Source organism: Tachyglossus aculeatus, chromosome 20 (assembly GCF_015852505.1).
Source record: "Tachyglossus aculeatus isolate mTacAcu1 chromosome 20, mTacAcu1.pri, whole genome shotgun sequence".
In the NCBI taxonomy this organism is placed as follows: Eukaryota; Metazoa; Chordata; class Mammalia; order Monotremata; family Tachyglossidae; genus Tachyglossus; species Tachyglossus aculeatus.
The window spans coordinates 32,165,680-32,185,653 of record NC_052085.1 but is presented as its reverse complement, the minus strand read 5'-3'; the positions used below and the strand labels follow the sequence as shown (position 1 = coordinate 32,185,653).

General features: G+C 53.9%; 1 protein-coding gene and 1 long non-coding RNA gene across 2 annotated transcripts; one reads left to right on the top strand and one right to left on the bottom strand.

Moving 5' to 3' along the window:
- Nucleotides 1-1,665: 1,665 nt before the first annotated feature.
- Nucleotides 1,666-12,043, bottom strand: THAP12 (THAP domain containing 12). Its single transcript, XM_038761855.1, is given in 6 exon segments — nt 1,666-3,358; nt 3,360-4,393; nt 4,496-4,532; nt 5,608-5,715; nt 6,519-6,639; nt 11,894-12,043. Coding segments are annotated over 6 exon segments (2,340 nt in total). The 5' UTR covers nt 11,983-12,043; the 3' UTR covers nt 1,666-2,407.
- On the top strand, nt 11,855-19,304 carry LOC119941425. Its single transcript, XR_005455212.1, has 3 exons — nt 11,855-11,928; nt 16,621-16,687; nt 18,976-19,304. It is a non-coding gene; the product is annotated as an uncharacterized LOC119941425 (long non-coding RNA).
- The last annotated feature ends 670 nt before the right edge of the window (nt 19,305-19,974 follow it).

The window sequence follows — 19,974 nt, the reverse complement described above, 5'->3', positions numbered from 1 at the left end:
CCGAGATTAGAACCCAGGTCCTTCGGACTCCCAGTCCAGGGGTCTTTCCACGAGGCAGGCATAGAGCTACTGGCCTTGAGGCCAAAGGGCGATAATGTTGTCCTCTCCATCCCCCCCATCTTACCTCCTTCCCTTCCCCACTGCACCTGTATATATGTATATATGTTTGTACATATTTGTTACTCTATTTATTTTACTTGTGCATATCTAGTCTATTTTATTTTGTTAGTATGCTTGGTTTTGTTCTCTGTCTCCCCCTTTTAGACTGTGAGCCCACTGTTGGGTAGGGACTGTCTCTATAGGTTGCCAACTTGTACTTCCCAAGCGCTTAGTACAGTGCTCTGGCACACAGTAAGCGCTCAATAAATACGATTGACGATGATGATGAATACAGAAATAGTGGGGACGGCGATGGTGGATAGGGAAGTCTGCAAGCAAAATCGGGGTCTCCCTCCCAAGGGAGCCCCCTGAGCGGGATCTGGGGGCTGATCACTCGGGCCCCGTGGCTACCAGGGATCCTCACCGCCTCCGCGGTGCCACTGCCACTCGTCCCGGGAGGAGGATGATGTGTGGGCGGTCGAGCTGGTGAGGGGCGGGCATGGACCGGATACCTGACTCTTTGTGGGAGAGGCAATCAATCAATCAATCGTATTTATTGAGCGCTTACTGTGTGCAGAGCACTGGACTAAGCGCTTGGGAAGTACAGTAAGCGCTCAATAAATACGATTGATTTTAAATCTAGAATTCTTTTAGACTGTGAGCCCACTGTTGGGTAGGGACTGTATATGTTGCCAACTTGTACTTCCCAAGTGCTTAGTCCAGTGCTCTGCACACAGTAAGCGCGCAATAAATACGATTGATGATGATGATGATTGAATGAATGAATGAATAGGGGCAGGGCCTAACTTTAAGGCTCTTCCTCTTCAGCGGAGGTCCCCTGGGTTAAGGGGGCGAGCTCATTCCATTCCACAGGCCAGTCCCGGAACAGTGGGGATGATTCCTGCTCTCCTTCCCTCTTAGATAGCGAGTTTGGGACAGGGACTGAGTCCGATTCGATTATCCCCCTGAATCTATAGGATACAGTATGAAATTCAAAAATTCCAGCATTGTAGACCCCTAATGTAGCGTCCGCCAGCATAACTTCCGACTCGGGGCCCGTTGAGCGTGCTCCTCGAGGGCGGGAATCGCGTCTTGTCTTTCCCATCTCCTAGGGCCCGATGCAGGGCTCCACACCCCGTGATCGCTCAGCGAAAGGGGTAAGGAACGTCCAGGAACGGAGGCCGGGATGAGATTCCCGGCTGGAGAGAGCCAGCGTGGCGGGATGGGGTGCCCATCTCTCCCACGGGGCTGCCCCGGGGTTCACTATACTTAGTACGGCGGCGAGGCCAGAGGACACAAGTCCCGCAGCGGTGACAACGCCAGAGGGTGGGAAGACGGATGGAAAGGACGGATCGGTTGGATTTCTCCGAGATCCTTCCACCGTGACGGTCGGCCCACTCCATCCCGTGCTGCAGGAAGAGTGGCCCGGTGGGTCTAGAGTCAGGCTACCCGAGCCGCCTGCCTTCCCGAGAGGGGGATCCCAGGCACAGGGAAGCCCCATTTCACCGGTCCAAGGGAATCCCTCGGCCGAGCTCCGTCCCCGCTCTGAACGACGGGAGGCACTCGCGTGTTAAAGAAAATTCACATTTTATTTTAGATGGAAATGCACTGTACAAAAACGCTGTCCTCCCCCAAAATAAAACGGTATTTCCCGTTACCCCAGAGATGAGCCAAAAGAAGGCGGGTCCGCCTGGTCCCCGGATTCGCCGTGCGAGTTGGGGTGAGGTGGCGGAGTCCGGCCGGCGTGCGGGCACGCACACCCATACACACACACAAGCACACACACACACACACACACACACAGACAGCTGAGTTCTCGGTGGCTCGAAAACAGCCTCGCAGTCACCCTCCGGTCCTGTCCGTCAAAAACCCGAACGGTCCAGGCCCGTCCGCCGAGGAGCGCGGAGCCCCTTAACGGGGCGGCGGGGCGGACGACCCGGGGGACGGAGAGCCCGGCCAGGCGCCCCAGTCGGTTCCCGCCCTCCTCCCCACGAGTCCCGCCTCCAGACCTTTACGACAGACTTTAAAAAACAAACATGCCCGTCACCGGTCAGTAGCGAACGCCGTTTGAACTCCTAAAAACCACCCCCCACCACCCCGCCCCCAACACACATCGCCGCCTCACGGCAACCGAGAACGCGGAGCGGGGCGGCGAGGCTCCGGGTGGGCGGCCGACCCTCTCGGCCCCGTCTCCTCCCCGAGGAGTCCCGGGAGGGTCGCTTTCGCAGCCGGGAGGATCCGAAAGGATGCTAATTCCTCGCCCCGGACGAGGAGAGGCACGCCACCCCGCCACCGCCCCCCGCCAAAATCACGCCCGCTCGGGAGGCGGGGGGTCGGCGGGGAGGCCCTCGGGCCCCTCGGCGCCCTCGGCCTTGGGCGGGTAGAGCTTGATGTAGGTGTCCACCATGAGGTCCAGGTCATGCTTAATGTCCAGGTTGATGTTGAGCAGGGCCATGCTGCCGCAGCGCTGGCCCGTCAGGGTGTGGCGGAGGTAGGCCCGGAGGCGCCTCCGCCCGCCGGCGCCCCGCTCGGGCTCCACCCTCATGAGCGGGAGGATGCACAGGACCTTGAGCAGCGCGTAGACGTTGGGGAAGAACTTGATGTCGGGCAGGTGGAGGGCGTCGCGCACGGTGCCCGGGAGCTCGATGTCCTTGCCCCGGTGCTTCCACTTGATCCTCCAGCAGTGCAGCTCGGCGGCCAGCGTGTCGGGGTTGGGCAGGTCGCCGCGGTACAGGTCGGCGTGCTGCTCCTCCGCCGTGTTGAACTTGAGCTGCCCCATGACGGAGGGCACCAGGGACAGGCACTTGAGGGCCCGGAGGTGCCGCTCGGAGAAGACGTCCTTGAGCTCCTGCACCACGTGCTCCACGGTGGGCAGGCTCAGGGCCTCCTTGTAGAAGCTCTCGGGGGTCGGCTCCGCCTCGGGGCGGCCCCCCCGGGGGGCCCGGCCGCGGCGGCCGGGCAGGCCGAGGGGGACGGCCAGCCTGGCCGCCAGGGCCGTGGCCTCCTCGAACCAGAACTCGTGGTACACCTCGATGTTCTCCAGGACCTCGTTCAGGGAGTGCAGCACCGCGGTCAGGCTGCCGGCGGCGAAGAACACGTCCGCCGTCTGGCCCTGCAGGTTCTTCCCGAAGGCCCGGGTGAAGGACAGGACGTTCTTCAGGACCACCACGGTCACGATGAAGTCGAAGTCCGCCAGGGCGCCGGCCAGCAGGACGGCCCGGCCGGTGACGGCCCCGCTCCGCCGGGCGGGGCCCCCCCCCCCCCCCCCCCCCCCCGGCGATCCCGTCCAGGCAGAGCACGTAGGCCTGCAGCAGGTCCACGGCCACCTCGAAGGCGTCGTGCCGGCCGGTCCACCGCGAGCGGCACAGCTCCCTCAGCTGCCGGCCCTTCTCCTCGCTGCCCTGGAACAGCACCGCGATGACCCCGTCCAGCTCCAGCAGCAGCGGGGGCGCCCGGCGGAAGAAGGCGCACACCTCCTCCATGGTCCCCAGCGCCACGGCCACGCCCGCCACGGGCACCGACTTGGCCAGCCACACGTTCAGGGCCCAGGCGGAGCACAGGGTGCACACCGCCTGCGGGTACTTCTCCAGGAGCCGGGTGGCCACCAGCTTCATCTTGGCCGACAGCCCGCCGGACACGGCGTAGGCCTGGCCCCGGCAGTACTCCATGTTCAGCCCCCACTTCTCCGTGACCGTGGCGTGGAACTGGACGGCCAGCAGCTCGGCGTCCGCCTCGTAGGGCAGGAAGCCCAGGAACTCCTCGCGCAGGTTGTGGGCCTCGTCGACGAAGCGCACCAGGACGGGCAGCTGCTCCTCGCCCGCCACCTCCACCGCCTCGTCCGTCACCAGGGAGAAGAAGTGGGCGTCGCGCACCTCCCGCAGGGTCTCCTCCCGCACGCAGCTCTCGCAGATCTCCAGCATCTGCCGCTGCTGGGCCCGCGAGCAGAACAGCGCGTTCACCGCCGTCGCCTCGAAGCGCCGGCGCAGGACCTCGTCCCCGGCGTTGATGCGGCACTCCAGCAGGGCCTGGAAGTTGTCGGGGGCGAACAGGCCCTCGGGGACCTCGTCCGCCTCGGGGCCGTCCAGGGGGATGTTCTGCCGCCCCATGAGGATCAGGATCTCAAACAGGGACTTCAGGTAGTCCTTGTTCTCCCGCTCCTCCTGCGTCAGGGGCGCCGGCTCCTCCGCGGGCGGCCGCCGCCCCGCCCCGCCGCCCTCCGGCCCGGCCGCCGAGGCGCCGTCGCTGTGGTTCGTTTCGGGGTGGGCCGGCTCCTGCTCGGGGTGGGCTTCGTCCGCTGTGAGGGGGAGACCGGAGGAGAGAAAGGCTCAGGTGTCGGGGCGGCCCCCGGCTGGCCGCTCGGCCGGCGGGAAATTAGGCAAAAATAGCGGCCACTTACTTTTCCTCTCCTTCAGGGAGCGGATCTCATCTTCGCTCTGAAGGCAACCGAGAGATCTGGTTAACCCCGGGAGGGGGGGGCGCGGGCCCACCCCTCCCCGCCACCGGCTGACCAGCCCTCCCGGGGAGAGCGGCAGACCGTCGGGGAGGGCCCTCCCACGGTCCTCCTGCCCCTCGCTCCCCCGGACCCGCCCGGTCCCCACTACCAACCGCAGCGGCCGCCGGGGCTCCCCCCGGCTTCCCTCCTCATCCCCCCGCTGCCCGACGGGGCTCGGGTGAGGACCCCCTCGTCCCCCAACCAAACCCGCAGGCGCTTCGGGCGCCCAAAGTCAGAAAGCTCCTCCCTCTAGACCAGACGCTCCTTACGGGCGGGGATCGTTTTCGAACCACTCTTTCGTACGGTACTCTCCCGAGCGCCGCACACGGTAAACGCTCAGATACCGCCGACTAACGCTTAGATACCCACGATATCCCAGCCCCGCTCACATCTCGGGGACGGCGGGGGGAGAGCGCGGGCAAAGAGGCACGGGAGCTGGTCTTGGGAGACCACTGGCCCTGGGAGAGCTCGGCCGGCCCGGCAAGGGCCGTGGAGACCCGGCCGGTCACCGGCCGAACTCTCGAGAGTGGCCAGGGTCCACCACGCAGAGGGTGCCTGTACCCCCCTCACATAAACAGCCGCCAGGTCACACGGCACGAACGCTTCCAACATAAACGTCGTACAGCGGGCAGGCCCTGTCCCCGACTGCCCTTTCCCACTCTCTGCAGGGAACTACGCCGTGTTTCCGCCCCTAGGTCCCCCCGAAGTTAGCGGAACAAAAACCGCCTGTGCTAAGGGGCCCGACTTGACATTTCCTCGGAAAACCCGTTCCGGCTGCAGAGCAATCTGGGCTCACCCCAGGGAAGGGCAACTGGGCCCGGTCCCCTCAGGACGGGAGAGAGAGCCTCTCCCGAAGCCGCCTTCCGACAGCTAGTTCCCTCCGGGTGGATCCGCACGGTCGGAGCCGAAAGAAAAGGGCTTGGAAACGGGCCGGCCGGTCGGTCGGTCCTGCCTGACCCAGTGCTCAGGGCGCTCGGGAAGGGGAGGAGGAAGAAGAGGAGCAAACGGGAACGTACCAGTTCCTTTATTCGCTTCCTGTGCCTGCTGTGAGGGTTGTTCAGGTGGCTGGTGAGGTCGAATATCGTTGGAACTGCGTTATCCCGAAGAATCGTCCTGTAGGGGCTCTGAAGGGGAAAAGGCTGCTCAGCTTCCCGGCAGCGTGGCGGCACCAGAGATTTGCACCCCCTCCCTCAGCCCCACGGCACTTACGTCCGTATCCGCGATTTACTTATTTATATTAACGTCTGTCTGCCGCTTTAGACCGTAGGCTTGCCGCGGGCAAGGAGGGTGTCTACTGTTGAATTGTAGAGGGGGACGGGCTCTGGGAACGTTGGCCGAGCCCCCCACGTCCGCTGCAGAGCTCGGTCGCCCATTCGACTATCTCTAGAAGGCCACTCTGAGTCTCGGGAGGCAGCCTGGACGACTGTGGACGGACGCTTCTGGTGATTAGCAACGGGAAGGGGGCCGGGCGGGTCGGTCCCCTCCATGCTTGGGCCGGACCGGGCCCGGGCACGACTCAACAGCGGGTGCCTTCTGACCGCCCCTGGAAGCCAAGCCCGCTCTCTATCAGGCCTGGCAGCCTCCAAGGGCAGAGGAGAATGAGGGCCACCCCAGCCCTGCTGCGTTGGACCCCGAGGCCAGAACTCCCGGGAGTCCTGTTTTTTTCTTTTGTCTTTTTTTTTGATGGCATTTATTAAGCGCCTACTATGTGCAGGGCACTGTTCTAAGCGCTGGTTAGGCAGCAGTGGGTTTCACTGCCCTCTACCCAATTCCTAGATTCACTCAGAAGAGGCCGGGCCAGCTGAGGAAATCCCACCTTTAGCTCCCAGGGGAGTCTCAGGGGAATTTCGCACCTACAGTTCCTGACTGAAGGGTAGAGGGTCCCCAAAGCCGATCCCCCCGTGTCCGGCCCCTCCCAACTACTCACACTCCTGCAGATCATAGAGGCCTCGAAGTGCTTGGCGCAGAGCCGGTAGTGCTTATTCAGCTGGTCGGGGGTCTTGTCCTCCAAGTCTGCCCGCCGACAGTTCTCCACCCACTTTTGGCACCTGCGGACCAAAGCCAAATTTCCCAGGTTATCCTCGGGCCCCGCGCTCCGGCCTGGGACGGACGGGATCCGGGATCCAGAGCGGAGAGTCGGCGGGCCCAGCTGGAAGCTGCACTAGCTCCTTGAACGGCGGCCATCCCGAGAGCCTGACGTTGAGCTCGATGCTGAGGCCTATGTCATCAATCGTATTTATTGAGCGCTTACTATGTGCAGAGCACTGGACTAAGCGCTTGGGAAGTACAAATTGGCACCATACAGAGACAGTCCCTACCCAACAGTGGGCTCACAGTCTAAAAGGGGGAGACAGAGAACAAAACCAAACATGTCCCGCTCCATGAGTATAAGGACAGACGTGGCGTTACAAGGAGCCCCTTCCTTCCTCTCCCCCTCGTCCCCCTCTCCATCCCCTTCATCTTACCTCCTTCCCTTCCCCACAGCACCTGCATATATGTATGTACATATTTATTACTCTACTTATTTATTTATTTTACTTGTACCTATCTATTCTATTTATTTTATTTTGTTAGTACGTTTGGTTTTGTTCTCTGTCTCCCCCTTTTAATAATAATAATAATGTTGGCATTTGTTAAGCGCTTACTATGTGCAAAGCACTGTTCTAAGTGCTTGGGGGGATACAAAGTGATCAGGTTGTCCCACATGGGGCTCACAGTCTTAATCCCCGTTTTACAGATGAGGTAACTGAGGCTCAGAGAAGTTAAGTGACTTGCCCAAGGTCACACAGCAGACACGTGGCGGAGCCGGGATTCGAACCCATGACCTCTGACTCCAAAGCCCGTGCTCTTTCCACTGAGCCACACTGCTTCTTTTAGACTGTGAGCCCGCTGTTGGGTAGGGACCGTCTCTAGGTGTTGCCAACTTGGACTTCCCAAGCGCTTAGTACAGTGCTCTGCACACAGTAAGCGCTCAATAAATACGATTGATTGATTGACTGATTGAGGGAACACGGGGAGGTTCGGTAGTTACTTGACAGGCCAGCCTGCGGTTCAAAGATGGGGTCATCATCATCATCGATCGTATTTATTGAGCGCTTACTATGTGCAGAGCACTGTACTAAGCGCTTGGGAAGTACAAATTGGCAACATATAGGGACAGTCCCTACCCAACAGTGGGCTCACAGTCTAAAAGTCTAAAATAAAATAAAATAGGTCCCCCAGCCCTAACCCCGAGCAAGCTCAGGGCAGGCACGGAGAGGCAGGAATAATTGTCCCGAGCCCAGGCTATGGCTTCTTGCCAGCAGGCTTGGGATTCTTGCGGGGGTCACCCTGAGGAACACGGGGGCTCATTCATTCAATCGTATTTATTGAGCGCTTACTGTGTGCAGAGCACTGTACTAAGCGCTTAGGGAAGTACAAGTCGGTAACAGATAGAGACGGTCCCTACCCAACAGTGGGCTCACAGTCTAGAAGGGGGAGACAGCCAACAAAACAAAACATATTAACAAAATAAAATAAATAGAATAAATATGTACTAATAAAATAAATAGAGTAATAAATACGTACAAACATATTTACATATGTACAGGTGCTCAGTTTCCTCATCTATCAATTGGGGATTAAATACCGGTTCTTCTTCAGAGTTAGATAGTGAGCCCCATGTGGGCCAGGTCCTGTCCACCCTGATGATCTTGTCTCTAATAATAATAACAACAATGTTGGCATTTGTTAAGCACTTACTATGTGCCAAGCACTGTTCTAAGCGCTGGGGAGGTTCCAAGGTGATCAGGTGGTCCCACAGGGGGCTCCCAGTCTTCACCCCCATTTTACAGACGAGGGAACTGAGGCCCAGAGAAGTGACTCCAGCTGCTCAATAAAGACGATTGAATGAATGGATGAATGAATGAACGAATCCCACAGGGGGCTCCCAGTCTTCACCCCCATTTTACAGATGAGGGAACTGAGGTACAGAGAAGTGACTCCAGCTGCTCAATAAAGATGAATGAATGAATGATGCAGACTGTGAGCCCGCTATATATATATATACACATATATATATGTTCATGTTTGTACATATTTATTGCTCTATTTCTGTATTTATTTTACTTGTACATATTTATTCTATTTATTTTATTTTGTTAATGTGTTTTGAAGTCTGTCTCCCCCTCCTAGACTCTGAGCCCGCTTTTGTACATATTTATTGCTCTATTTATTTATTTATTTTACTTGTACATATTTACTCTATTTATTTTATTTTGTTAATGTTTTGTTTTGTTGCCTGTCTCCCACTTCTAGACTGTGAGCCCGCTATATATATATATATATATATATATGTTTGTACATATTTATTGCTCTATTTATTTATTTTACTTGTACATATTTATTCTATTTACTTTATTAATATGTTTTGTTTTGTCGTCTGTCTCCCCCTTCCAGACTGTGAGCCCGCTATATATATGTTTATATGTTTGCACATATTTATTGCTCTATTTATTTATTTTACTTGTACATATTTATTCTATTTATTTTATTTTGTTAATATGTTTTGGCATTTGTCTCCCCCTTTCAGACTGTGAGCCCGCTGTTGGGTTGGGACCATCTCTCTATGGTGCCAACTTGTACTTCCCAAGCGCTTAGTCCAGTGCTCTGCACACAGGAAGCGCTCAATACGACTGAATGAATGTTGCCAACTTGGACTTCCCAAGCGCTTAGTCCAGTGCTCTGCACACAGGAAGCACTCAATACGATTGAATGTTGCTAACTTGGACTTCCCAAGCGCTTAGTCCAGTGCTCTGCACACAGGAAGCGCTCAATACGAACGAATGAATGTTGCTAACTTGGACTTCCCAAGCGCTTAGCCCAGTGCTCTGCACACGGGAAGCGCTCCATAAATACGATTGAATGAATGAACGTTGCTAACTTGGGCTTCCCAAGCGCTTAGCCCAGTGCTCTGCACACGGGAAGCGCTCCATAAATACGATTGAATGAATGAATGTTGCTAACTTGGGCTTCCCAAGCGCTTAGCCCAGTGCTCTGCACATGGGAAGCGCTCCATAAGTACGATTGAATGAATGAATGAATTTATGTTGCTAACTTGTACTTCCCAAGCGCTTAGCCCAGTGTTCAGCACACGGGAAGCGCTCAACACGATTGAATGAATGAATGCGCTTAGCCCAGTGCTCTGCGCACAGGAAGCGCTCCATCAATACGACTGACTGAATGAATGAATGTTGCTAACTTGGACTTCCCAAGCGCTTAGTCCAGTGCTCTGCAATCAATCAATCAATCGTATTTATTGAGCGCTTACTGTGTGCAAAGCACTGGACTAAGCGCTTGGGAGGTACAAGTTGGCAACATATAGAGACAGTCCCTACCCAACAGTGGGCTCACAGTCTAAAAGGGGGAGACAGAGAACGAAACCAAACATACTAACAAAATAAAATAAATAGAATAGATATGTACAAGTAGAATAAATAGAGTAGTAAATATGTACAAACATATATCCATATATACAGGTGCTGTGGGGAAGGGAAGGAGGTAAGATGGGGGGATGGAGGGGGGACGAGGGGAAGCGCTCGCAAACGACTGAATGAATGAATGCGCTTAGCCCAGTGCTCTGCACACGGGAAGCCCTCCACAAATACGAATGAATGAATGAATGTTGCTAACTTGGGCTTCCCAAGCGCTCAGCCCAGTGCTCTGCACACGGGAAGCGCTCAACACGACTGAATGAATGAATGCGCTTAGCCCAGTGCTCTGCGCACAGGCAGCGCTCCATCAATACGACTGACTGAATGAATGAACGCAGGCCTTCCCAAGCGCTTAGCCCAGCGCTCCGCACACACGACCGAATGAATGAATTTCACAGATGAGGGCACTGAGGGACAGAGAAGCGACTCCAGCTTCACCTGTATGTATGTTTGTACATATTTATTACTCTATTTATTTATTTTACTTGTGCCTATTTTATTTTATTGTGTCAGTATGTTTGGTTTTGTTCTGTCTCCCCCTTCTAGACTGTGAGCCCGCTGTTGGGTAGGGCCTGTCTCTAGATGTTGCCAGCTTGGACTTCCCAAGCGCTTAGTCCAGTGCTCTGCACACAGTAAGCGCTCAATACCTCGTTCTCGCCTGTCCCGCCATCGACCCCCGGCCCACGTCCTCCCCCTGGCCTGGAATGCCCTCCCTCCCCACATCCACCAAGCTAGCTCTCTTCCTCCCTTCAAGGCCCTGCTGAGAGCTCACCTCCTCCAGGAGGCCTTCCCACACTCAGCCCCTTCCTTCCTCTCCCCCTCGTCCCCCTCTCCATCCCATCTTACCTCCTTCCCTTCCCCACAGCACCTGTATATATGTCTAGATGTCTGTACATATTTATTACTCTATTTATTTATTTTACTTGTCCATATCTATTCTATTGATTTTATTTTGTCAGTATGTTTGGTTTTGTTCTCTGTCTCCCCCTTTTAGACTGCGAGCCCGCTGTTGGGTAGGGACTGTCTCTAGATGTTGCCAATTTCCCAAGCGCTTAGTCCAGTGCTCTGCACATAGCAAGCGCTCAATAAATACGATTGATGATGATGATGATGGTTTTGTTCTCTGTCTCCCCCTTTGAGACTGCGAGCCCGCTGCTGGGTAGGGACTGTCTCTAGATGTTGCCAATTTCCCAAGCGCTTAGTCCAGTGCTCTGCACACAGTAAGCGCTCAATAAATGCGATTGATGATGGTGATAACTGATGCTGAGAAGCAGCGTGGCTCAGCGGGAAAGAGCCCGGGCTTTGGAGTCGGAGGTCGTGGGTTCAAATCCCGGCTCCACCACTTGTCAGCTGGGTGACTCTGGTTGAGTCACTTCACTTCTCCGGGCCTCAGTTCCCTCATCTGTCAAATGGGGATGAAGACTGTGAGCCCCCCGGGGGACAACCTGATCACCTTGTATCTCCCCCAGCACTTAGACTGTGAGCCCACTGTTGGGTAGGGACTGTCTCTCTATGTTGCCAATTTGTACTTCCCAAGCGCTTAGTCCAGTGCTCTGCACATAGTAAGCGCTCAATAAATTTGATTGATTGATTAGAACAGTGCTTGGCACATAGTAAGCGCTTAATACATGCCATCATTATTATTATTATTATTATAACTGCTCACTAAAGACGAATGAATGAATGAAGGAAGGGGGGGCGGCGCATGCGCAGTGGCCCCCGCCTCTCCCCCGCCCCCCCGCGGGCGGAGGAGGGACGGCAGGCGGCCGGGCCCCAACAACGGTCACCACCGCCTGCCGCCTCCTCCAGGGAGGCCTCCGTGCTGCCTTACCGGGCGGGGTCCCTCGGGAACCTGAAGAAGGCCAGGTCGGACTGGGTGCTCTTCCGAGTGCAGTTCGGGGCGGCGCAGAAGTTCGGCATGGTCGCCCCCTCCCCTGAGGGGAGGAGGAGGCGAGACGAAGGGAGAGGAGACGAGACGAGAGGACAGGAGGGGCGGGGGCCGCGGCTCCACACTGCTGTGAGCGGCCGGGAGGAGGCACCGCCGCCGGCCCGCCCGCCCGCCGCCTTCCCACCGTGCACCGCGCCGCCGCCGAGCGCGCGCGCGCGCGCCCGCCCTCCCTCCTCCCCCAGGCCCCCGCCACCAGGGGGCGCCGCCCGCGCATGCGCACGGCCCCAATCAATCAATCATTCATTCATTCAATCGCCTTTATTGAGCGCTTACTGTGTGCAGAGCACTGGACTAAGCGCTTGGGAAGTACAAGTTGGTGACATAGAGAGACAAATCAATCAATCAATCATATTTATTGAGCGCTTACTATGTGCGGAGCACTGGACTAAGCGCTTGGGAAGTACAAGTTGGTGACATATAGAGACAAATCAATCAATCATATTTATTGAGCGCTTACTATGTGCAGAGCACTGGACTAAGCGCTTGGGAAGTACAAGTTGGTGACATAGAGAGACAAATCAATCCATCAATCATATTTATTGAGCGCTTACTATGTGCGGAGCACTGGACTAAGCGCTTGGGAAGTACAAGTTGGTGACATATAGAGACAAATCAATCAATCATATTTATTGAGCACTTACTGTGTGCGGAGCACTGGACTAAGCACTTGGGAAGTACAAGTTGGTGACATATAGAGACAAATCAATCGATCAATCATATTTATTGAGCGCTTACTATGTGCGGAGCACTGGACTAAGCGCTTGGGAAGTACAAGTTGGTGACATAGAGAGACAAATCAATCGATCAATCATATTTATTGAGTGCTTACTATGTGCAGAGCACTGGACTAAGCGCTTGGGAAGTACAAGTTGGTGACATAGAGAGACAAATCAATCGATCAATCACATTTATTGAGCGCTTACTATGTGCAGAGCACTGGACTAAGCGCTTGGGAAGTACAAGTTGGTGACATATAGAGACAAATCAATCAATCATATTTATTGAGCGCTTACTATGTGCAGAGCACTGGACTAAGCGCTTGGGAAGTACAAGTTGGTGACATAGAGAGACAAATCAATCGATCAATCATATTTATTGAGCGCTTACTATGTGCGGAGCACTGTACTAAGCGCTTGGGAAGTACAAGTTGGTGACATAGAGAGACAAATCAATCCATCAATCATATTTATTGAGTGCTTACTATGTGCGGAGCACTGGACTAAGCGCTTGGGAAGTACAAGTTGGTGACATAGAGAGACAAATCAATCGATCAATCATATTTATTGAGTGCTTACTATGTGCAGAGCACTGGACTAAGCGCTTGGGAAGTACAAGTTGGTGACATATAGAGACAAATCAATCAATCATATTTATTGAGCACTTACTGTGTGCGGAGCACTGGACTAAGCACTTGGGAAGTACAAGTTGGTGACATATAGAGACAAATCAATCGATCAATCATATTTATTGAGCGCTTACTATGTGCAGAGCACTGGACTAAGAGCTTGGGAAGTACAAGTTGGTGACATAGAGACAAATCAATCAATCAATCATATTTATTGAGCGCTTACTATGTGCGGAGCACTGGACTAAGCACTTGGGAAGTACAAGTTGGTGACATATAGGGACAAATCAATCAATCAATCATATTTATTGAGCGCTTACTGTGTGCAGAGCACTGGACTAAGCGCTTGGGAAGTACAAATTGGCAACATCTAGAGGCAGTCCCTACCCAACAGTGGGCTCGCAGTCTAAACGGGGGAGGCAGAGAACAAAACCAAACATACTAACAAAATAAAATAAATAGAATAGATATGTACAAGTAAAATAAATAAATAAATAGAGTAATAATAATAATAATAATAATATTGGCATTTGTTAAGCACTTACTATGTGCAGAGCACTATTCTAAGCGCTGGGGGGGGATACAAAGTGATCAGGTTGTCCCACGGGGGGCTCACAGTCATAATCCCCATTTTACAGATGAGGTCACTGAGGCTCAGAGAAGTGAAGTGACTTCATCATCATCAATCGTATTTATTGAGCACTTACTGTGTGCAGAGCACTGGACTAAGCGCTTGGGAAGTACAAATTGGCAACATCTAGAGGCGGTCCCTACCCAACAGTGGGCTCGCAGTCTAAAAGGGGGAGACAGAGAACAAAACCGAACATACTAACAAAATAAAATAGAATAGATATGTACAAGTAAAATAATAAATAAATAGAGTAATAAATATGTACAAACATATATACATATATACAGGTGCTTTGGGGAAGGGAAGGAGGTAAGATGGGGGGATGGAGAGGGGGACGAGGGGGAGAGGAAGGAAGGGGCTCAGTGTGGGAAGGCCTCCTGGAGGAGGTGAGCTCTCAGCAGGGCCTTGAAGGGAGGAAGAGAGCAAGCTTGGTGGATGGGCAGAGGGATTGGGGGCATTCCGGGCCCGGGGGAGGACGTGGGCCGGGGGTCGATGGCGGGACAGGCGAGAACGAGGCCTAACGGTGAGGAGGTGAGCGGCGGAGGAGCAGAGGGTGTGGGCTGGGCTGGACAAGGAGAGAAGGGAGGTGAGGTAGGAGGGGGCGAGGGGATGGACGGCCTTGAAGCCCAGGGGGAGGAGTTTCTGCCTGATGCGCAGATTGATTGGTAGCCACTGGAGATTTTTGAGGAGGGGAGTAACATGCCCAGAGCGTTTCTGGACAAAGATAATCTGGGCAGCGGCATGAAGTATGGATTGAAGTGGAGAGAGACACGAGGATGGGAGATTGGAAAGGAGGCTGATACAGTAACCCAGATGGGATAGGATGAGAGTTTGAACGAGCAGGGTGGCGGTTTGGATGGAGAGGAAAGGGCAGATCTTGGCGATGTTGCGGAGCTGAGACCGGCAGGTTTTGGTGACGGCTTGGATGTGAGGGGTGAAGAAGAGAGTGGAGTCGAGGATGACACCGAGGTTGCGGGCTTGTGAGACGGGAAGGATGGTAGTGCCGTCAACAGAGATGGGAAAGTCAGGGAGAGGACAAGGTTTGGGAGGGAAGACAAGGAGCTCAGTCTTCGACATGTTGAGCTTTAGGTGGCGGGCGGACATTCAGGTGGAGATGTCCTGAAGGCAGGAGGATATGCGAGCCTGGAGAGAGGGGGAGAGAGCAGGGGCAGAGATGGAGATCTGGGCGTCATCAGCGTAGAGATGATAGTTGAAGCCGTGGGAGCGAATGAGGTCACCAAGGGAGTGCGTGTAGATTGAGAACGGAAGAGGACCAAGCACCGAACCTTGGGGAACCCCCACAGTAAGGGGATGGGAGGGGGAGGAGGAGCCTGCAAAAGAGACTGAGAAAGAATGACCGGAGAGATAAGAGGAGAACCAGGAGAGGATGGAGTCTGTGAAGCCAAGGTCAGATAGCGTGTTGAGAAGAAGAGGGTGGTCCACAGTGTCAAAGGCAGCTGAGAGGTCGAGGAGGATTAGGACAGAGTATGAGCCGTTGGATTTGGCAAGCAGGAGGTCATTGGTGACCTTTGAGAGGGCGGTTTCCGTGGAATGGAGGGGACGGAAGCCAGACTGGAGGGGGTCGAGGAGAGAGTTGTTGTTGAGGAATTCTAGGCAGCGCGTGTAGACAACTCGTTCAAGGAGTTTGGAAAGGAATGGTAGGAGGGATATGGGGCGATAACTAGAAGGTGAGGTGGGGTCAAGAGAGGGTTTTTTTAGGATGGGAGAGACATGGGCATGTTTGAAGGCAGAGGGGAAGGAACCAGTGGAGAGTGAGCGGTTGAAGATGGAAGTTAAGGAGGGGAGAAGGGATGGAGCGAGAGATTTCATGAGATGAGAGGGAATGGGGTCAGAAGCACAGGTGGCCAGAGTAGCACTTGAGAGGAGGGAGGAGAGCTCCTCTGAGGATACCGCTGGGAAGGATGGGAGAGTAGCAGAGAGTGTTGAGAGCCGGGGGGATAGAGAAAGGGGGGAAGAGACTTTGGGGAGGTCGGACCTGATGGATTTAATTTTGTTAATGAAGTAGGAGGCCAGATCGTTGGGGGTGAGGGAAGGAGGAGGGGGAGGAACCGGGGGCCTGAGAAGGGACCTGAGTGTACGGAAGAGCTGGCGGGGGTTATAGAGTGCTTACTGCGTGCAGAGCACTGGACTAAGCGCTTGGGAAGTCCAAGGTGGCAACATATCAATCAATCAATCGTATTTATTGAGCGCTTACTGTGTGCAGAGCACTGGACTAAGCGCTTGGGAAGTACAAGGTGGCAACATATAGGATGGGCTTTGGAGTCAGAGGTCAGGGGTTCAAATCCCGGCTCTGCCACTTGGCTGTGTGGCTCTGAGCAAGTCACTTCACTTCTCTGGGCCTCAGTTCCCTCGTCTGTAAAATGGGGATTAAGACCGTGAGCCCCCCGTGGGACAATCTGATCACCTTGTAACCTCCCCAGCGCTTAGAATAGTGCTTTGCACATAGTAAGCGCTTAACAAATACCATCATCATTATTATTATTATAAGGAGCGGCAGTTTGGGTTGCAGTGGGAGAAAAGGGCAGATAGGTTTGGGGGGAACAGCTGGGGCAGCCCGGAAGCCAAAGGCCAAGGAGTTTTTGAATTGAACCGAATATTTTGTGTTGGATGAAGCCTCCCTGGACTCTGCCTTGGTTCGACGCCCGGGAAGCTGGAGGAGAGGCGTCCGTCTCTGCACACGGTAAGCGCTCAATAAATGCGATTGAATGAATGAATGAATATGACGGCAGTCAAACCCAAACTCCTAGCAGTCCCCTGGGCCTTGTCCTCACTGGATCCCCAGCCCTAAATGTCCTGCTCCACGGGCGCCGGGGAGCCAAAACCGAGGTCACCACTGGAGTTTTGGGGGGGCCGGGGCAGCAGGGAGATCACAAACTCCTGTACCACCAGTGGCAGCTGGGATGGGGGACGTGTAACGACCTGACGCCGATCTCCGGGTTGCATTTTTTTTTATGGCATTTGTTAAGCGCTTACTATGTGCAAAGCACTGTTCTAAGCGCTGGGGAGGTTACAAGGTAATCAGGTTGTCCCCCGTGGGGCTCACAGTCTTCATCCCCATTTTCCAGATGAGGTAACTGAGGCCCAGAGAAGTGAAGTGACTTGCCCAAAGTCACACAGCTGACAATTGGCAGAGCCGGAATTTGAACCCATGACCTCTGACTCCAAAGCCCGGGCTCTTTTCCATTGAGCCACGCTGCTTCTCTACATTTAATAACAACAACCGCAATAAACAATAATAACGACGATGGTCTTTGTGAGGCACCTACTGTGTGTCAAGCTCTTGGGGCAGATACAGGCTAATCAGGTTGGACAAGGTCCCTGTCCCACATGGGGCTCACAGTCTTAATCCCCATTTTACAGAAGAGGCAACTGAGGCACAGGGAAGTAAAGTGACTTTCCCAAGGTCACACGGCAGACAAGTGGCAGAGCCGGGATTAGAACCCAGGTCCTTCCGACGACTCCCGGGCTCGTGCTGTAGCCACTGGGCCGTGCTGCATTTGGGAAGGCAGAACACCACTGAACAGTGCTTTGCACATAGTAAGCGCTTAATAAATGCCATTATTATTATTATTATTATTAAGTACACAGGGTGAGGAGGTCGGAGACCTAAGTTCTGGTCCCGGCTCCGCCCTCGGCCCACTCTGTCACTTTGGGTAAGTCATTTAACCTCTGCGGGCCTCAGTTTCCTCCTTTGAGAAACGGGGGGTCGTCTGTCACTTCGGGTAAGTCATTTAACCTCTGCGGGCCTCAGTTTCCTCCTTTGAGAAATGGGGGCCTCAGTTTCCTCCTTTGAGAAATGGGGGGGTCGTCTGTCACTTTGGCTAAGTCATTTAACCTCTGCGGGCCTCAGTTTCCTCCTTTGAGAAATGGGGGGTAATAGACAGCCCCATGTGGGACTGGGGGTGTCCCCATCTCAACGTGCTCTATGTATTCCAGCACTTAGCACATAGTCAGCGCTGAATAAATGCCACTGTCATCATCATCATCATCATCCCGGCTCCGCCACCTGTCTGCTGTGTGACCTCGGGCAAGTCACTTCACTTCTCCGAGCCTCAGTTACCTCATCTGTAAAATGGGGATTAAGACTGTGAGCCCCACGTGGGACAACCTGATCATCATCATCATCATCATCAATCGTATTTGCTGAGCGCTTACTATGTGCAGAGCACTGTACTAAGCGCTTGGGAAGTACAAATTGGCAACATATAGAGACAGTCCCTACCCAACAGTGGGCTCACAGTCTAAAAGGGGGAGACAGAGAACAAAACCAAACACACTAACAAAATAAAATAAATAGGGTAGATATGTACAAGCAAAATAGAGTAATAAATATGTAGAACCATATATACATATATACAAACCTGATCACTTTGTATCCCCCCCCAGCGCTTAGAACAGTGCTTTGCGTATAGTAAGCGCTTAACAAATGCTAAAATTGTTATTATTATTATCATCATATTACGGCTGGGTCATCAGGGAGGTGATGACTTTTTATGCCTTTAACTTTCTTCCGCTTCCTTGCCAATTTTTGAAATTCTTCAAAGTGCAGGGGACCCTCAGGGGAGAAGCTGATGAGAGTCAATGATTAGTTGAGCTGGAATCTGAGCTGGGGGGTCAAAGCTAATTCTGAGGAGGGGAGGTCAAAACGGGGGTCTGAGCCGCCCCTAAAGCCGGCCGACGGGGGAAGGAGTTCTGTCGGGCCGTGGTGAACAAACTCCACGTCCCACCCGTCTGCAGCCCAGAACGCTCCCAATCAATCAATCAATCAATCAATCGTATTTATTGAGCGCTTACTGTGCGCAGACCACTGTACTGAGCGCTTGGGAAGTCCAAGTTGGCAACATCTAGAGACAGTCCCTACCCAACAGCGGGCTCACAGTCGAAAAGGGGGAGACAGAGAACAAAACCAAACATACTAACATCCCCTTTTAGACTGTAAGCCCGCTGTTGGGTAGGGACTGTCTCTAGATGTTGCCAACTTGCCCGATGTCGCGTTGCCCGATGGATGGTGTCGGCCCCGGCCACGTGGCCTGGGGGGAAACCACAGCAACTTCTCCACGGATCCGCAGTCATGATGATGGCAGTGGAGAAAAGGAAGACTTTCCTGTGCCGCTTCAACACAATTACGAAGACGCCGCATGAACTAAGAAGGTTATCCAAGTCCCAGGCTGTCCATTGACGGGTCTTTCAGCAGAGGCAGATCGCTTCATTTTCTGGATTGAAAACATTCTGGCTTTATTGCCGCTAATAGATATTTGAGCAGTTGAAACGGGTTACAAGTGAAGCAAAGATGAAAAATGAAGAGCAGATGACACAGAACTGGGAGTCAGGAAGTCTCATGTCCTCCCCCTGGCCTGGAATGCCCTCCCTCCCCACATTTCATTTTGCTAACATGTTTTGTTTTGTTGTCCGTCTCCCCCTTCTAGACTGTGATCCCGCTGTTGAGTAGGGACTGTCTCTATGTTGCCAACTTGTACTTCCCAAGCGCTTAGTACAGTGCTCTGCACACAGTAAGCGCTCAATAAATACGATTGATTAATTGATACTAACAAAATAAAATAAATAGACTAGATGTGGCGGGGGGCCGGGGAAAGCAGGGAGGCCTCTTTCCCATTTCAGGGCTGGGGCAGGGGGAGTGGAGAGGAACACATCGGAGAGGAACTCCCGGATCAACTGCATGTTGGAATTGGAAAGCCGCCCCTCTATCTCCCGTCGCCCCACTCCCAGGCAAATAAACAGAAGTGCGGCGTCACTAAGATCTTCCAGATGTCCTGTCCGCTATTTCCCCCACCCCACATCCCACCATCCCGGGTTTCCCACCCCCCGGGTAGGGGGAACCCTGCCGACGAACTCCAATTATGGAAGGCACATCCCCTCCAAGAGCCCTTCCCGGACTAAGCCCTCATTTCCCTCTTCTCCCACTCCCTTCTGCATCACCTTTGCACTTGGATTTCCACCTCTGCCTTA